Raw genomic sequence first — 17,166 nt, forward strand, 5'->3', positions numbered from 1 at the left:
TAAGAGATACATCATACAATGTAAATAAAAAGTAAATTAATGAACAACATACTCTCGTCCGCTCGCATCTTGTCGGCGCTGCGCTGGTTGTATGTGGGCGGCTGCGCGGGCTGCTCGCTCCAGCCTTCGCCGTACAGCGGGCTGAGCGCACTACCGCCGGCGCCGCTCACACTACTGCCGGCGCTGTTACTGCATAATAAATTTATCGTTACCAGGATCTATCAGTGATCTGTAATCGGGGATCTGGTATTGATTTGATACAACGTTGTAAAACTCGTTATGTGCCTCCTTAGCAACAAATACTAAAGTAATTAATAAATACTAAAGTATTCAAAATATTTTATATTTGGAGATTATTTTATTATTTAATCCACATCTACGAGTCAAAAAGTAAGATATATGGGACAGTATTGTGATTAGTTCACTATTATTTGATAAAACTTTTTTCTCTTGTGCTATAAATAATACGTACTTGCTGTTGAATTCATTTTGATACTGATTAGGATATTCCAAGGGGCTTTGCAGTTGCTGGCGTTGTTGAGAATACTGAGAGTTCGGCATTGTGTTGACATACGAGACTGAAGATTCCTGAGATTCCTAGACAAAAAAGAGCAATTTCACTGTTTACACATAATAAATCTCCTCAGATATTTAACAATATCAGTAAACTATACATTAACATTAATTAACAAGATTTTCGCTGTTGGAATTTGTCGTTACGTTCCGTAACCTCTCGCTGCAAGTTTCTTTTACTCGTTCCCGAATGTATCGCTATCTCATTAAAATAAAAAATGTTACTTGCTTACGAAATTTCACACTCTACGCGACCGGACTTCGAATGAATTACCTGCGAATCATCAGTGAGAACGCCTTTGAATATCTCATCGACGTCATTGCTGTCCATATCGGGGAGCGTGTCGCGGACCATCGCGTCCAAGTTCACGCCCAACAGCGAGAGATCGTCCTTCGGCGAAATGGTAGACGCCTGCGACGACCCACCTGCCTCTGTGTTGACAATTGAGAATACATTATTAAAAGTAATATGCACTACTATCGCCTTACTGATATAAAGATGCACACTTCGTAGACGTATACAGATGTTATAGTAATACAATATTTTGATTTTAAATGTAAATTACCTACCCAACATAGGTTATCAATCATAAAACATTATTTGGACATTTATATTGTTATTAGGAAATAATGACCAAATCAAAGCACAAGCATATTTTTTTTTAAATATTTATGAGAGATATTAAGGCTAATGTGAAGGATGCGCTTGCTTTTCTGAGCATAGCTTCTGAAATCGGGGATTTAGACTGTCTGGGATGTATGAAAGACATAATGGCCGAGGCGTTTACTCGATTTGGTTGTGTTGACATGCGACGCCCTGGAACAATGTTGTGACGCCGCGGGGCGTCGCGACGCCCCGGGCACAGTTTGGGAAGCCCTGGTCTATATAAATACTCCCTCACTTATAAGACATTACACAATGTTTTTTTTTACTATGTTTTTTTCTGTCAAATAGTTTCCTGACTTAAGTATATCAGAAAACGAAAAACATTGTGACAGTCTAATGAAGGACAATTCTAACTTACCGCTTATAGTTTCAGACTTGAAGTGCTTAATATCAGGAGGTGCGTCTTGTTCACTGGGCTGTGGACCGAGTATGGCGTTCTTTAGAGCCGTGGAGTCTTCGGTATGCTTTAGTTGGCTTTCCTCAGGAAATTCTAACTTTATCTTAGTATCCACACCACTTAGGTTCCCTTCTTCTTTTTCTTCTTTCGGCTTGAGTGTTTTAAGGAAGTCAGACTCCTCCTGCAGGCGTAAATTATAATTAGACGCTTTTAAGCATTCGTGTACTAATCCTTAAAAAAACCGTATTGAGTTATGAATGCAGTTTAATGTTCTTTAGATAATTTAGAACAAGACTGCATTCAAAATTTAACAACAAAAAAAAATTGTCAGCAACAAATAATTGTAAACAAGAAAAATCAATTTAATTAAACATGGAAAATAAACATTCCATTCTTTAAATTTTGAGCATAAACCAGAATTCGTCTATTGTGGTTTATGTGCTACATGTTGCTCAGAGATTAGTGGAACTTATCTCAACGCGCGAGAATCGTATGTACGGTTCATCGTTCGTACGTAGCGCGTTTTAGCACGAAACTAATCATATAATATGCTTTCCCAGTACTCAAGAGTATATTATAGCAAATTTCATGCAAAATCTATTAGCGGCATAAGCTTGAAGATACTTTCTTTAAACCGACTAGCACACCCGAATGTTTTTTTTTTTTCAGTAGTACACCGCCTCTATCAGCATAGTGCATACATACCTAAGTGAGCGTGATATACACCGCAGTCCGCAGTATACATACCTGTGTGAGTGTGATGTACACGGAGTTGTCGTGTCGCGCGTACGTGTGCAGGGCGGCGAGCACGTCGTCGCCGTCGCTGTCGGAGTTGTCATCGCGGTCGCGCCACTCGGCTCGCGTGTCGCGTTCCCGCCACTCCGGGGAACGCGCGCCCGGGCTCGCAGAGGCCGCACCTGACGGCATGTTTTTTTTATTCGTCGAAAAGAAAGGATATGATTTGGCATAGGCTGTTTAATACATACTTAGGGCCTGGCCCTTAATCAAGTTTTACTTTTTAATTTCTGATTAACTTTGACAATTAACTTTAAATGTAACTATACTACTTTCTGTTACAAGCTTTGGCAGGTATAATATAGATTTTGGTGGTAAAGTTAACACAATTCCTAGGAGTGGTAATATATTATGTGGTAGTATTCTTACCTGAGGAGCTAGCCGGTTTTGTAGGCTCCAGCAATTCTTTACCAAAGAAGGCCTCTTGCATGTACGGCGGGAATTGTTCCATTAACTTAGAACGCGGTTTGCGGCGAGGCTTTCGCTTGTTACTAGGAGAATCTGAAATTTAAGATTTTATTAGTAACATTTTATATTTAAGTAATTTAATAGTTTTCTACAACGTTATATTTTATTTAAAATGTTGGATTAACAATTTATAAAATCAATGAATAAAATAATATGTTGATAAAAACAAATGTTCACCTGAAGCTCCCTGCACTCCATCTAGATTTTCCTCATCGGCTTGTGCTTTTAGTGTAGTTTGTCTCTGTCGCACAACGAACCCTCCTATTCCGAGTTTATTTAAATTCCTTTGCCGCTTCCGCCTCAGTACCGTGAGGCCTGAATCGGTTGTATAGATGGTGAATCCTTCTGGCACGGGGCCATCATTGGCCACATTCCAAAGTATACCCTCTTTCAGATTCGCATTGCCAGGCAAACCTACAGAAAATAGACTTCTAAATACTAAATTGCTGTGACATAATTTGTATTATTCTTTTTAGGGTTCCGTACCCAAAGGGTAAAAACGAGACCCTATTACTGAGACTTTGATGTCTGTCCGTCTGTCTCCAGGCAGTAACTCAAGAACGGTAATAGCTAGAGTTGAAATTTTTACAGATTATTATGTATTATTTTTGCCGCTATAACAACAAATACAAAAAACAAAATAAATTAAATATTGGATTATAATTAACTAATCACCAGACCTGACGTATGAGGTACATAGCGTCAGTGTTAGTGTGACTTTTTTCAAGTAATTACTTTTTGTTTGCGTAGATAAAAATGAATTGTAGGCTGTCTTATTAATTTTGGGAACCTTCTACGTCTAAAAAAGGCCAGTTGAACAGAATATTTCCAAAAACGACGAACAAATTGAATTGATACCGTAGCTTTCACATGAGCTCTCTAGCCTTATTGGTTGGCCAAGGATGAGGGTGATGAAGTTGGTAAAAAAAGCAACAAAAGTCATCAATTTTGCACAATGAAAATTTGTCATGTATATTTCATGGAAAAACGTCGCAGAACCCGAAACGGATGTCAATTAAAAAGTGCCTTATGATTTGACTTGTGGTGATTGTTATTTTTTCCTAATTAATATAATCCTTGATAAGTAACATAAACCGAAAAAAGTTCCTATGTTTAGAAAATATTTTTTGGTAATTTTATATAAATCCCCCCCCCCCCACCGAAACCCCCTATATACTAAATTTCATGAAAATCGTTGGAGCCGATTCCGAGATTTTGCTCGTTTAAAGATAAAAGATTTATAATAAATATTATTATTTTTTTCAATATATTTATGTCATTTGAAAGTATCCTAATAAATAGACTGCAATTGTCACCAGAATTAAACTTTAGCGACACATCAGGAGGCGTTCAAAATGACATACGTATCCCATACGTACGTCAGTGGTAATGTAACTTAATTGCACGTCAGTGGTTAAGGGTTAATGTTAAATGATAACCAAAGATTTAACATCTTAAAACCATAAAATAGTAAATGATCACCAACATTATACATTAGCATTTTAATGTAAAATTATAACCAAATATACTTTTATTTAGCAAATATCCCATTAAAGAGGAGAAGACATATAGACGGACAGACAGACATCGGAATCTTAGTAAAAGAGTCCCGTTTGTACCCTTTTGGTACGGAACCCTAAAAACGGGACTCTATTACTGAGACTTCGATGTTTGTCCGTCTGTCCATCCATCTGTCTTTCTCTAGGGCCTAGGCTGTATCTCAAGAACCGCTCCAGCTAGACTTCAAAAAATAATGGCAACCGGTAGGCACGTTGATATTTTCGCAAAGGCCTTGATTATATTATGTTAACTTCAATAATTAGGTAATAATAATAATAAAAAAATAATTTTAAAAAATAATTCCCATACAAAAACACAATTTTAGGTCTAATTTTGTTCTATAACGGTACGGAACCCGTTCCGTCCGACTCACACTTGGCCGAATATTTTGTTAAAAATATGCTTACATGTTTTGTCAATCGTAGTGATTTATTTGGACTGAAATATCGCATTGATTTGCTCACAAGGATTTGGTGATCATTTACTATATTTGGAGATCATTTACAACATTTAGTGATCATTTACTATATTTGGTGATCATTTACTATATTTGGTGGTCATTTACTATATTTGGTGATCATTTACTTTATTTGGTGATCATTTACTATATTTGGTGTTCGATTACAATTTGAAGTGTTGTCATGACTAAAATAGCTGGTAGTATTGCAATTTTAGACTTTATTTTTTGGTGTTAATTATCTTTTTTTGGTAAACAAGTTTAGGGTATCAGTGCATTTTTGGTGGTCATTATATTTGTTCCCTTAAATATTGAAGGGGGGCTCCCATACAACAAACATGATTTTTCAAACATTTTTTTGCTCGGTATCAATGATGACAACATTCAACAGGTAGGCATTTGAAATGTACACAAAATACTCAGCTGTATTTGTACTTTAATAATTAATAATAACATTTAAATAAAATAAATAAATAATTAAGGGGGGCTCCCATACAAAAAAACACAATTTTTTACTATTTTTGGTCTATAATGGTACGGAACCCTTCGTACGCGAGTCCAACTCGCACTTGGCCGATTATTTAAACACAACAATACAGTCGTGGCATTTATCTTTTACATAGACAAAGTCCTTATTCACACCATAATAGTCTTTAAAACCTATGTATTACAGTTTAACATACCTGGTTCCTCCTTGACTTCGGCTGTACTGTCAGGTTTGGTGTCATCTCCCCCTTCTTCTGCGTTCTGAACCACTGTTTCAATAGATGCCATTATTTCTAATCCATTATTGCCAGCGTCAACACACACACAGAAAAGTAAGTAAGCTTTAGTTTGAATATGTACTACATGTATTATGTATACTACAATAATAGTAAATATACACTACAATCCGAGTCTTTTGGAAAATTTTTATACTACATAGAATAGAATATCCCATCAAAAACATCCTGTAAAAAAACCAAGTCTCGCAACTCATTTTTTATACCGTAAAAATTTATGAGATCCATGCAATACCAAGTCGGTTAATTTATTCAGTCCCTACCTAGGGACCTTCTGTCTCAAGTTAGTACGTAAGTTATTATCATATCAATATTAAAAATCTTTTACGTTTTAAATAAATAGATCGACTTGGACATCGCATGATTAGATTTAGTATAACTACTTGTACTATTATCTATTCTGTGGTATAACACTATACAGTATCACACAGCACTACGGGCTATATAAGAGAAATATAAAGGGTTCCCTCACGATAAACAAATTTATAGCCTGCGGCTTTGTATACTAGCCGACCCGGCAAACGTTGTTTTGTCAAAAAGTATATAAAGGCCTAATTCTAATTCTTCTAATTCTCAGGTCTTACGAATATACATACAAAATTTCATTAAAATCGGCTGAGCCGTTTTGGAGGAGTTCACGCACAAACACTGACACGAGAATTATATTATTATTAATCGCAGTTTTACAATCAAAAATGCTTTTAAACTCACCAGCATCCTTCTCGTTGTTGTCGTTCTTGAAGCGTCTCTTGCGGCGCGTGTGCGTGATGCCCAGGTCTGCTTCAAGCTGTTTGACGTGGTGAGCGCCGCGCTGGGACAAACACACGTCGTCGACGTAGTACTCGCCGGCCAGACCGAGCGCGTGCGCCGTCAGCCGCGCTCCGCCCCGCCCCACCCCCGGCGACGACGACCGCACGTGCGCCGGCGGCACGTCCCGACCACGACATATCACACACTTGTACCTGATAGAATCCGCATAACACAGTAATAATTATTATAATATAATTAAAAAACAACTTGTGCTATTTGTGGCGGTACCTACAATTCGCCTGACATTCCTGCATCGCGCTATCGAAGTTTTCTGAGTGCGTCGATATATATACGACAGCTGAGATGTATCACGTGGGCTTCGGCCTGACCGGGCATAACACCTCGCTCGGTCGGAAGATCTTCCTTTGGCCGCCACGCACATATCCCACATAACCTTTATTTTATTTATTTCTATTTATTCGGAAAACATAGTGTTTATTTAATTTATAGAAGGCTGTATAAAATCTAGACACCATTTACACGTTTTCACATTTAGACTTTCATAATAGTTGTCATCAAAATCCCCTCCGGCTCGCTCAGAAGACGTCAACTGCTACACGTTCCATATGCCCCTACCGCCTACCGGCAAAATGCGTACATCGTGCGAGCTAGCAAAGCGTACAATACAGCGTCTCAAAGTACCGACGTAGATCTATTTAATTCTAATATTAGAAGTCTCAGAAAAGTGTTAACAGACCATTTTTTTAATACTACTGATACAAGCTAATTTAGTTTATGATAATGATTTGCACATTACTGATGCTGACGATCCAAGGATATGCTATCATTTTTATTGCTGTCTTTTTTTATATAATTTTATTCATCACAGTGCGTCAATTTGACGTCAACCAAATTTATGTACAATCTAAAGAAATACCTAGTCGCGAAAACGTTTAATCGGCATTTGTATTGTTACTTTTGAATCCTACCTTTGTAAGTTTTCCTTTAAAATAAAAAAATAAAATAAAATAAAATCAATTTTGGCCCTGTGATAAATCTTTACAAATACATACCCAGCTCGACAGCAGGTCTCGGCGTCTTGTTCTGTGCGTATGGAGTCGCAGGCTCCGTGGAGCCAGCGCGAGCACGTCGTACATTGGATGATTAGCTCGCCGTCAGAGTAAGGCTCCGAACACACGCAGCAGGATACGAACGACGCACACGGCGCGCATTCTATATTATGATTTTCAAAAATATTTTACATATGAGTCACTATTGACCAAATTTGTGTCTAAAGAACACAATGATGATAGAAGACTACGCACCGGTGTAGTCCTCACACCAAAGCTGCGTATCCCGCGTGCCGCAGACGAGGCAGCGCCGGCAGCGGTTGCAGCGCCACGCGCCGCGCGGTACCTCGGGCAGCGTGGGGCGCGCGCAGTACGTGTGCCAAGCCGTGTCGCAGTCGTCGCACAGCACTAGTAGCGGCTCGTCGCCCCGCGCGCCACACCCCTCGCACACCGTGCAGTCCAGGCACCGCCAGCCCAGCTCCACTATCACTTGTGACACCTGCAAGCGATTGCTCTTAATGTACTGTCAGGAAATATATTCATAGACAGATGGCAGACCTACTTTACTTTTCAGTTTACCATTTACCACGTTTCTTTGAATCAATTTCTCGAATAGTACTCAAACTTTGAGTCCTAGCTGCTTCAGGTAGCAACCTGGCCCTTACTAAAAGGAGTTACTAATCCTTAATTTAAGGAGCTCAAATGCAAACAGACACTCCAAAAGGTATAATATAGCGACATGTTATTATTAATCACGAAGACATAAAGTTTGGTAAAATCATTGTTAAATGCCGTGTTGTTAAGATTGTTAGGAGAGTTAAAATAATGTTCCTGCTTAAAAGACGTTACACAAAGAAAAGACCAAATGTCCATAATTGATTTAACTTCAATTTATGTATTCTCAATTGCACAAAATTGGATACTTACTTTAATATTAACACAGTAAGGGTGATATGTTTGACCACATTGGGAGCACGCGATCAAGCAGCCCTCTGAGTCAGTTCCTATAGCGCCGCACATCACACATAGATCTTGCGTCAGCACAAATTTATCTTTGCTTGAACACAGCACAAGCTTATTTTCCACTCCTGAAACAAAAAATACCTATGAGTGACTTCAATGTTACATATTAATTACTTTATTATTATATTTATATGTTAAAGAACAGAACAGAAATGTATCATCTGTGAAACTTAAATTTCTACCAATCACACTACACATAATAATTACAGTATATTTACACCGGAAAAATTCAAGCAGACCATGTAAAGCTATTTACTGTAAATCTTTTTATAAGTTAGAGGTAGCAGTATAAATGGTAAGTCACCTGGATCATCCTCAGCAGTTTTGTTATCAGGAGCTTGAGGTCTCTGCAAGCCCAGGCCTGGTACTCCAAACACACCCCGCATTTTCGGCTTTGTGCCACGTTTCCTGCCAATATCCAACAATGATCCTCGCTGACGTTTGGGAAAACCGAACTTTCCAGCAGCCGGGAATCCACCTTTCATTTTGTAGCTACTCATCTTTTTCTTGGCCACTTTAGACGAAACTGTAAATGGCTTTCCCTTCCCGAGACCTATGTCAGGCTAGAAAAGAAACAATGTCACATAATTATTATTTTCTATATTAAGGCTCTAATTAATGTTATTTCCGCTATGTTTACCTTTGGTTCAATGGCAAGTGGATCTTGTTCTTGAGAACTTTCGTCGCCAAATGATGAATCTTGTGATGTTGATGCCAAGTTGTCATCTTCAAATGCTATTTAAAAATGAAAAGAAATGTAAATAAAAGGCAATAGCAGTATTACCTATTACAATTATACCAATGTAAAATTATACATTTCAATTTTAAATGAACAAAACTCACATGATGATTTAGAAACAGGTGCCTGAAGATTTTGTGACTTGCATATTAAGCATGTGTACTCGTATGATGGATTTTGTTCCTTCTTTTGTCTGTATTGTTGAGGATCAGCTTCTGGGTCGCATGTACCGTGCACATACCTGTTACAAGTACATAGTCATATAAAATACAACAACATGCAGAACATAAATTGGGAATGGGTGTGAAACAGCTGTATCTCAAGTGAAAGAAGATAACCACGTTCATTCTTATATTAGCCACATAGTAGATCTTTGTAAAACTATAATAACAATTATAACAACCAAAGTAATAAAAATATTTCTCATCTAGCGTAAAAACCTTTTAATTATTATGTAGACCCATGTGCACAAAATTGTATAAAAACTTCCACAAAAATAGCTTTTTATAAAGAAAAAGAATGTTTTTTGCTCTTAATATAATTTTACTTGTGTTACCTGCGGCACGTGGCGCATCTTATCATATCGCGGTAGGCTGCGGCGCGGTAGGCGCGGCGGCACAGCGGGCAGCACGAGCCCTTGTTGCGCTGCTGGTAGCACGAGTCGCACACTGTGTAGTGAGCATGCCACCGCGACGACGGGCCCGCGCCCGGCGACCGCGCGCCGCAGTCCGAGCACACGCGGCAGCACTAAACATTATTGAAATCATTAGTTTACTAAATGACCTAGTGAACTTCATATCGCTTCCTTTGCAATATAGAACTTCCTTGGACTTCCATATATAAGTGGAAGACTTAAATAATTTTCAAAACTAAAATTAGCGAAATCGCTTCATTTTATTTATTTTTCATAGGAATCTTCTCTGATAGTACTAGCTGTCCCGGTGAACTTCGTGTCATTTTAAAACCTTCCCTGGACTTCCACGAATATCCCAATCCGTACATATACTATAACCTATATTAGCAGAAATTTTCTAGGATACAAGCAATCTATTTAGCTGCAAAACTGTCAGTTGTAAAGTTCCGTACCTTACATTTCCAGCCGTACTTGGGCACTGTGGTCATGACGGGTCTCAGACAGACGGCGTGGTAGAGCTTGTCGCAGTGGTCGCAGGACACGGCGCGCGAGTCGTGCGCCCCGCCCTCCCCGCGACACACCTGACACACGCGGCACGACCGACACGCCCACCCCGCACGGACACCTGTTAGACACAGTATGCCTACTATGAAACCGTTTTGAGACTCCGCTCTAACAGCGTAATTTCGTTCTCGTTTGTTAGAGTAGGACGCGACATTCTCGTACGATTGTTTGAGTCTCAAAACGGTTTCGTGGTACGGCCCCTGGCTACATTTATAGCAAGTCTCGCAATTCGTACACTTTTGAGTAAAGCTCGACGGCTCGCGTCAAGTAAGTTCGAAGGAAATTAGATTTATTTAATGCTATAGAGCCGGCTCGATGCTAGCCTTCGAGTTGTGAGTTTTGCGGTCCACACGATAATGTTTGCTCGATTTGGAATAAAAATATCGTGTAATATCGATAGTGAGTACTGACATTACGTTAATTAGAAAATAACTGTTTGACAGACATTGCACACAAAAATCTGTTTTTTCGTATTTTAGTAATATATATATATATATATATACATATATATATATATATATATATATATATATATATATATATATATATATATATATATATATATATATATATATATATATATATATATATATTTTTTACTTTTTGATGAAATATTTATTATTTAAAATTATGTCTAAATATCCATAAAAATATTTTAAATGCAATAGTGTGTTGCTGAAATTTGGTATAAGTATGAGTCCGTAAGGACATAGAATACTTTTTATCCCGGAAAAATGTACGAAAATTCGTTTATCGCGTCGATAAACGAATTTTCGCGCAACGGAGTCGCGGGTATGAACTAGTTATACATAAAACACAAGTAAGGTACACTTTTAAGCAGGGCCGTAGCTAGGGGGGGGCATAGTGGGGCAATGCCCTACCTTAAAATCACAATGCCCTACCTTAAAAATACCAATAATCGGCCAAGTGCGAGTCGGACCCGCCTACCTACCTACCTAACCCTTAAATTTTTGTTTTAACTTTTATTATTATTTATTAAATTACATATATTATTAAGGCCTTTGTGAAAATTTCATATTTAATTTATTTTGTTTTTAGTATTTGTTGTTATAGCGGCAACAGAAATACACTAATACAATAATCTGTGAAAATTTCATTTCTCTAGCTATTACCGTTCTTGAGTTACAGCCTGGAAACAGACGGACAGACATCGAAGTCTCAGTAATAGGGTCCCGTTTTTACCCTTTGGGTACGGAACCCTAAAAAGGAAGACCTAAAGGACTTGCATTACAGGTATTAGACAACAGAAATATACTTTATTCTTATATAAACTATACATTATATAGTTAAGATTTTTATTATACCTTTAAAAACTTTTTGTTCTGTTGGCAGGATTCGAACCCGCGTCCCCCGGATTAAGCTGCCACACGCCCAACCATTGGGCCACAGAAGTCGTCGATAATAATTCTTTGTTCAGTGTATAGATGACATTTGAATCACGATTACATGAAGCGATGCGTCCATTTAATTATAATCTTAAGAGGATTCCACACCGCCCTTTTTTCCATACAAACGTTGTCCCCTGTTTCCTCCCTGGATAATGCTAGTAGAGTTATAATTTTTTTCCTGAATATCTACGGCCACTAATACAATGTCCCTATGTTTTCTTTTTTTTCATAATTTAATTATTAAATAAGATATGAACGTTCAAAAACCCAAAAAAATGGCCAGATTTTCCACTGTGTTCAAACGTCCAGAAAACAGATTTGGCTAGATTATACAAAAAAAGCAAAACATAGGAACACAGCTCAAGCCTTTTTTTAATCTTTAATGAAAAAAGTTCTTAAATCGGTTAAGTTTTGGAGAAGGAATCAGGGGACAATGAATCGTTGATTTTCTGAATTTTCTGCAGTTGTCTCTATCGCGTTCTGCGGTATAGGCTTGAGGTAAGGGAGACAGCTATAGATATTACACGTACTTTTTTTTCATTTCTCTAGCCCCTGTTGTATCCTCTTAATGAAAAAAAAAAGATGTAGTACTGCAGTGCGCGAGTCCACGTTTTCAACTTTAACTGCAATTAATAGGCCTCAAAGACTGTCATTGGGTCACGAAAGAATGGCTGGTATGGTATTTCTGGCCTTTGAAAAAAAAGAACAAAAAAAAGTTGATCTGAACGAAATTCTTCGTACCGTCCTGGCTTTCACCCGCGCAACCCGTGTTCTCGTGCTCCGTACGTCGAGGTCCCTCCGTACGTCGTAGCCGTCCCGCGAGTTGTGCGACCGTGCCGACCTTACTGCAGTGCGCCGTAAAACCATAGCGTTCGATATATCCTTCTTATATTTCTTTGGAATATAAGCGGGATTATCGCCTGCTGGGAGCTGCACTGCCTTTGACTCACCCGTCGGGAGAAATTCTGGCGTTGGGGTCACGGGAAGCCAGTTCCCCTTAGTGTGTGTGCCGTGTCTTGTGCGTACACTAAGTGACCACAGTTCTGTGTTGTTGTGACCATATCGTGTGTGTCCTGTTACGTCGTAACTGTAAGTACTTTTATTCTATGCGCAATGAGTGACATTACTTAGTGTATAGTGTTAGACTTTTATCATGGCCGATCGCGACCCGCGGCTATGCCGCGACCCGCGTATCCGCCGTCGTGCCGACTCGGATTCGTCGCGCAGCTCGACCTCGAGCAGGTCCAGCTCGCGTACGCGCCCCGAGCAGGCCGTTTCAATTCCGCCCACCGAACTGAGCAGGAGCGAGGCGGACACCGCCCGCCACGGACCGTCTTCGGCATTCGCGCGGGGAGGTACTGATACCCTCCCGCCCCAATGCGCCCCGACGGTGGCCCGAGGCGAGACCGGGCTCCCGACCCGCCCTGCCGACACCAGTTCGGCCGCCCAGCCGCGCCCACAGCGCAGCACAGCCGAGGTGCGCGACTCCCGCCACCCTCCGGCCTCATCCGGACGTCAAAACGTCGACAAAGCGGGTCCCGCCCGCCCCCCATCAGGTACAACCCGCACAGCAGCGCCCGCCCAACCGTGCGCCGCCCGCCCAGACACTCTGGCCTCCTCGCCTAACGTGTCCGACCAGTCCGCGACGCCGCATAGCCGCCGCAGCACCGCCGCCGAGGCATTCGCGGGTGAGGGGCATTCTCCGATGCCCGCCCTAGCCCGCCCTACACCCGGAGCACCCGAGACGCGCCGCCTAGCAGTAGCATCGACCTCAGGTGCGGCCCCCAGCATCCCAGGCGACGGCCGCCCTACGTTGGGTGATGCCCGCCCAGCCGGGTCGCTAGTCAGCGACCCCTCATCGCAGCCCGCGCCCCCCGCGCAGGCCACCAAGCGCCCACGGCAGGATGTCGCTTCGTCGAACGTGTCGCCGCCTGCCAAGCGTACCGACCGCCCGGAGACGTACGCAATGGCCGCCTCCCCGCCCGCCCAATCAACCAGTGGCGGATTTACATCGGGGCACCCCCGGCCCCCCTCACCCATGGATACCACTGCAGCAACCACGCATACTGCTGCAACATCAATGCCTTCCCCGCCCCCCCGACGTACCCCCCGCTGCCCCCCGCTGGTAGTGGAAGTACTCAAGGATTGGGTAAAACATTTTCGCAGCTTAAGGGAGATCCTAGGCCACGCCCCCAACGCCCGACCATACGGTAAGGGCGTGAAATTCGTTCCCGAGTCCGAGAGGGAGTACAGAGCCATCCAGCACTATCTGACCGAACTCAGTAAGTCAGAGAGTTTGAGCTGGTACTCGTACTCCCTCCCCCAGGACCAAGGATTAAAGGTAGGCATTTACGGCCTACCTATGACTACGAGTACCGAAGACGTAGTACAGGAGCTCGCAGAATTAGGGTTCGAAACACTACACGTCTCTCGCATTTTCGCCCGTCAGGGCAGACCAGGATGTACCTTCTACGCCCTCATGAAGCGCACCCCCGGCCTCATTCCCGGCATCTATGAATTAACAGAACTCCTAAATATGCCGGGAATTAAAGTGGAGGCCTGGAAGAAGAAGAAAGGACCCGCGCAGTGCTACCGCTGCCAAAAGTTCCGGCATTCGAGCCAGAACTGTCACCGGAAGGTAGCCTGCGTCAGGTGCGGCGACGAGCACGCCGCAAAAGACTGCCCCCTCCCCCCTGATGGAGAGCCCCGTTGCGCGAATTGCAAGGGGCCTCACCCCGCCAACTCCAGAGATTGCGAGGTGTACCAGCGGGAAGTTAACAACAGGTATGCGGGCCCGCTGGCACAGACCACGCAAAGAGAACGTCCCCTACCCCCCCGTTCGAGGGATCCCCCCATACCGGACCAGGAGGTCCCCCCCCCTCCGCCTACAGCCACTTCACTAATGGCAGAGGCTAATGACCCGATTCCACGGAATCCCCCCACTTCCGCTCCTGAATCCCAGGAGCGGAAAAAGAAGAAGAAAAAGAAGTCCACTAGAAGGAGGAAGTCCAAGTCGGGTGGTGCGACTTCCACAGCCGCCACCGACTCTGAATACGAGCCATCTGCTCCACCACCTAATGAGGCGACTTTACCGCCTACCCCCCTTCCACGGCGCACTCCACGCCCCCCTCGTGCCTCTCGCACTCCTGCAGCAAGGTCTGCCACTACAACTACCGAAACAAACTCGGTTAATTTTGCCGTTCTGCCGGCCAACACCCCCTCTCGCCCCCCTCCCCCCAGACGGGAATGGAGCAGGCAAAGTAGGGGTAATGCAACCTCCTCCATAATGGACACCATACAGTCCCTTCTCTCTCTGGTCATGGATACCTATGCAAGGATCCAGGCCGGAGACGCTACTCTTTCCGCCATTCTACGGGCGCTCCCTGAGGGACTGACCCTCATTTCCAACCTGGTTTCCCAATGGCTACCACAGCACCCACAGAATTAAAGGTCGTGCACTGGAACGTCCGGGGGGTCCGCGGCAAGGCTGTCCACATAATACATGTCCTAAAAGAATATGGTGTGGATATAGCCTTGCTGAGTGAGACCCTCCTGTCCCCTCCGGACCGTTTCAGAGCGCCGGGGTACCATGTATACCGGCAGGATTTCCTGGGAGGAGATAGAGTCTGCAGAGGTCTCGCTGTCCTGGTAGGCAGGAGACTTTTGCACCAACTTCTCCCAGCTCCCAACGTTTCCTCCATCTACGCCCTCGGAGTAGAGGTACTTCTAGGCCATACCCGTACGCATATTTACGCGAGCTACAAACCACCCGGAAGGCGTTTAGATATCTCCGACATCACCGGACTCCTATCAGAGGAGCCCACAGTGATTGCCGGAGATCTAAACTGTAAACACCCTGGGTGGGGCTCGCGTACGGCGAACGCGGACGGCCACCGCCTTTTTGCCAACGCCGATGGGGCCGGGTACTCGGTGGTGGGAACTTACACGCCCACCCACATTCCAGATAACCCAGCCCATCTGCCAGATGTCCTTGATGTGGCTATTGTTAATAACCTGTCCGGGGACATCCATCAGGAGGTACTCGAAGAGGCACACGGCTCGGACCATCTCCCGGTCCTGGCCATCATTCGTGCAGCTCCTGCTAGCATTCCACCATTGCCTCCGCCCCCTTTCCGTGACTGGGAGAAATTCTCCTCTCAGATGCACGGGACAACGCCTAATTTCCCGGTAGATTCTGTAGAGTCAGTTGATGCTATGACTCTGCAGATCACCGAGGCGATCTCCGCGGCTCTAGATGCGGCAACTCAGCCGCCTCGCCGCAGGTTCAAACGTCCCTCCCTGCCTCGCCACGTAGCCGAACTCCTAGGTGAGAAGCGTAAGGCTCGCCGGCTGTGGCAATCAACTCGTTGCCCAACCGCTAAAAACCGGCTCAACCGGCTGAACGAGCAGGTCAGCCAAGCGCTTCATGACCTGAAGGCGGCAGACTGGACCCAGCGCATCCAGGAGGCAGGTGAGGATTGGCCATCCCTGCATCGCTTCTGCCGTAGCCTTACTAACACAACTCCCCCTGTCAGACCACTTCTGCACCCGGACGGCAACCTTCGATACCGTGCCGAGGACAGAGCAGAGATTCACGCCAACCACCTAGAACGCCAATTTTCTCCACTATCGACCACCGCAACGGACCACGCCCAGGCTGTTTCCGAGGAGGTAAGGGCAGCCCTTCTCTCTCCCCCAGACCCCCCCAATTTTAGTTTCTCCCCGAGAGAGGTACAGAAAGTACTCTCTCGGTTGAAGCCTCGCAAGGCTCCCGGGGCGGATGGTATTTCAAATTCCGCCCTACGCCACCTCCCCTTCAGGACAGTGGCCGCCCTGACCCGCCTTTATAACGGGATAGTAAGGACCGGCCACTTCCCTACCGCCTGGAAAAAGGGGATCATAATTACCATTCCCAAGCCCCATAAGGATCTCAAACGGGCCGAGGGCTACAGGCCCATAACCCTCTTATCAACTCTCTCTAAGACCTTTGAGGTCCTTCTCAAAAAACATCTGTCCCCCTATCTTCCTCCTCGAGAGGATCAGTTCGGATTCCGCTCCGGGCTGAGCACAACTCTCCAGCTGGTGCGCGTGGTTAACCATCTTTCCGTTGCGGCCAACAAGAAGGAATCCACGGTCGCAGTTTTTCTCGATATGGAGAAGGCGTTCGACAGCGTGTGGCACGACGGCTTGCTCTGCAAGCTTATCCGAGCAGGCGTCCCCCTCTTCATTGTAAGACTACTCGCATCTTTCCTTTCCGACCGGACCTTCCAGGTCCGTG

The 17,166-nt window shown here is 43.7% G+C and overlaps 1 protein-coding gene across 4 annotated transcripts in view; it reads right to left on the reverse strand.

The window, feature by feature from the left end:
• Window positions 1-17,166, reverse strand: part of LOC121726971 (histone-lysine N-methyltransferase 2D-like) — a 66,995-nt gene that overhangs the window by 40,979 nt on the left and 8,850 nt on the right. For 3 of the 4 annotated variants that reach the window (XM_042114633.1, XM_042114632.1, XM_042114631.1), the window contains exons 9-25: window positions 10,368-10,540; window positions 9,838-10,028; window positions 9,386-9,522; window positions 9,183-9,277; window positions 8,847-9,105; window positions 8,447-8,607; window positions 7,775-8,018; window positions 7,523-7,682; window positions 6,411-6,661; window positions 5,601-5,696; window positions 3,078-3,314; window positions 2,802-2,933; window positions 2,385-2,554; window positions 1,599-1,818; window positions 848-1,005; window positions 473-597; window positions 53-189 (exon numbers count right to left, since the gene is read on the reverse strand). In XM_042114633.1, coding sequence (XP_041970567.1) covers window positions 53-189; window positions 473-597; window positions 848-1,005; window positions 1,599-1,818; window positions 2,385-2,554; window positions 2,802-2,933; window positions 3,078-3,314; window positions 5,601-5,696; window positions 6,411-6,661; window positions 7,523-7,682; window positions 7,775-8,018; window positions 8,447-8,607; window positions 8,847-9,105; window positions 9,183-9,277; window positions 9,386-9,522; window positions 9,838-10,028; window positions 10,368-10,540 — 2,946 coding nt within the window. The remainder of the gene's footprint in view (window positions 1-52; window positions 190-472; window positions 598-847; window positions 1,006-1,598; window positions 1,819-2,384; window positions 2,555-2,801; window positions 2,934-3,077; window positions 3,315-5,600; window positions 5,697-6,410; window positions 6,662-7,522; window positions 7,683-7,774; window positions 8,019-8,446; window positions 8,608-8,846; window positions 9,106-9,182; window positions 9,278-9,385; window positions 9,523-9,837; window positions 10,029-10,367; window positions 10,541-17,166) is intronic. The other variant, XM_042114634.1, reaches the window with a different exon arrangement.

Source organism: Aricia agestis, chromosome 5 (genome assembly GCF_905147365.1).
Source record: "Aricia agestis chromosome 5, ilAriAges1.1, whole genome shotgun sequence".
NCBI lineage: Eukaryota > Metazoa > Arthropoda > Insecta > Lepidoptera > Lycaenidae > Aricia > Aricia agestis.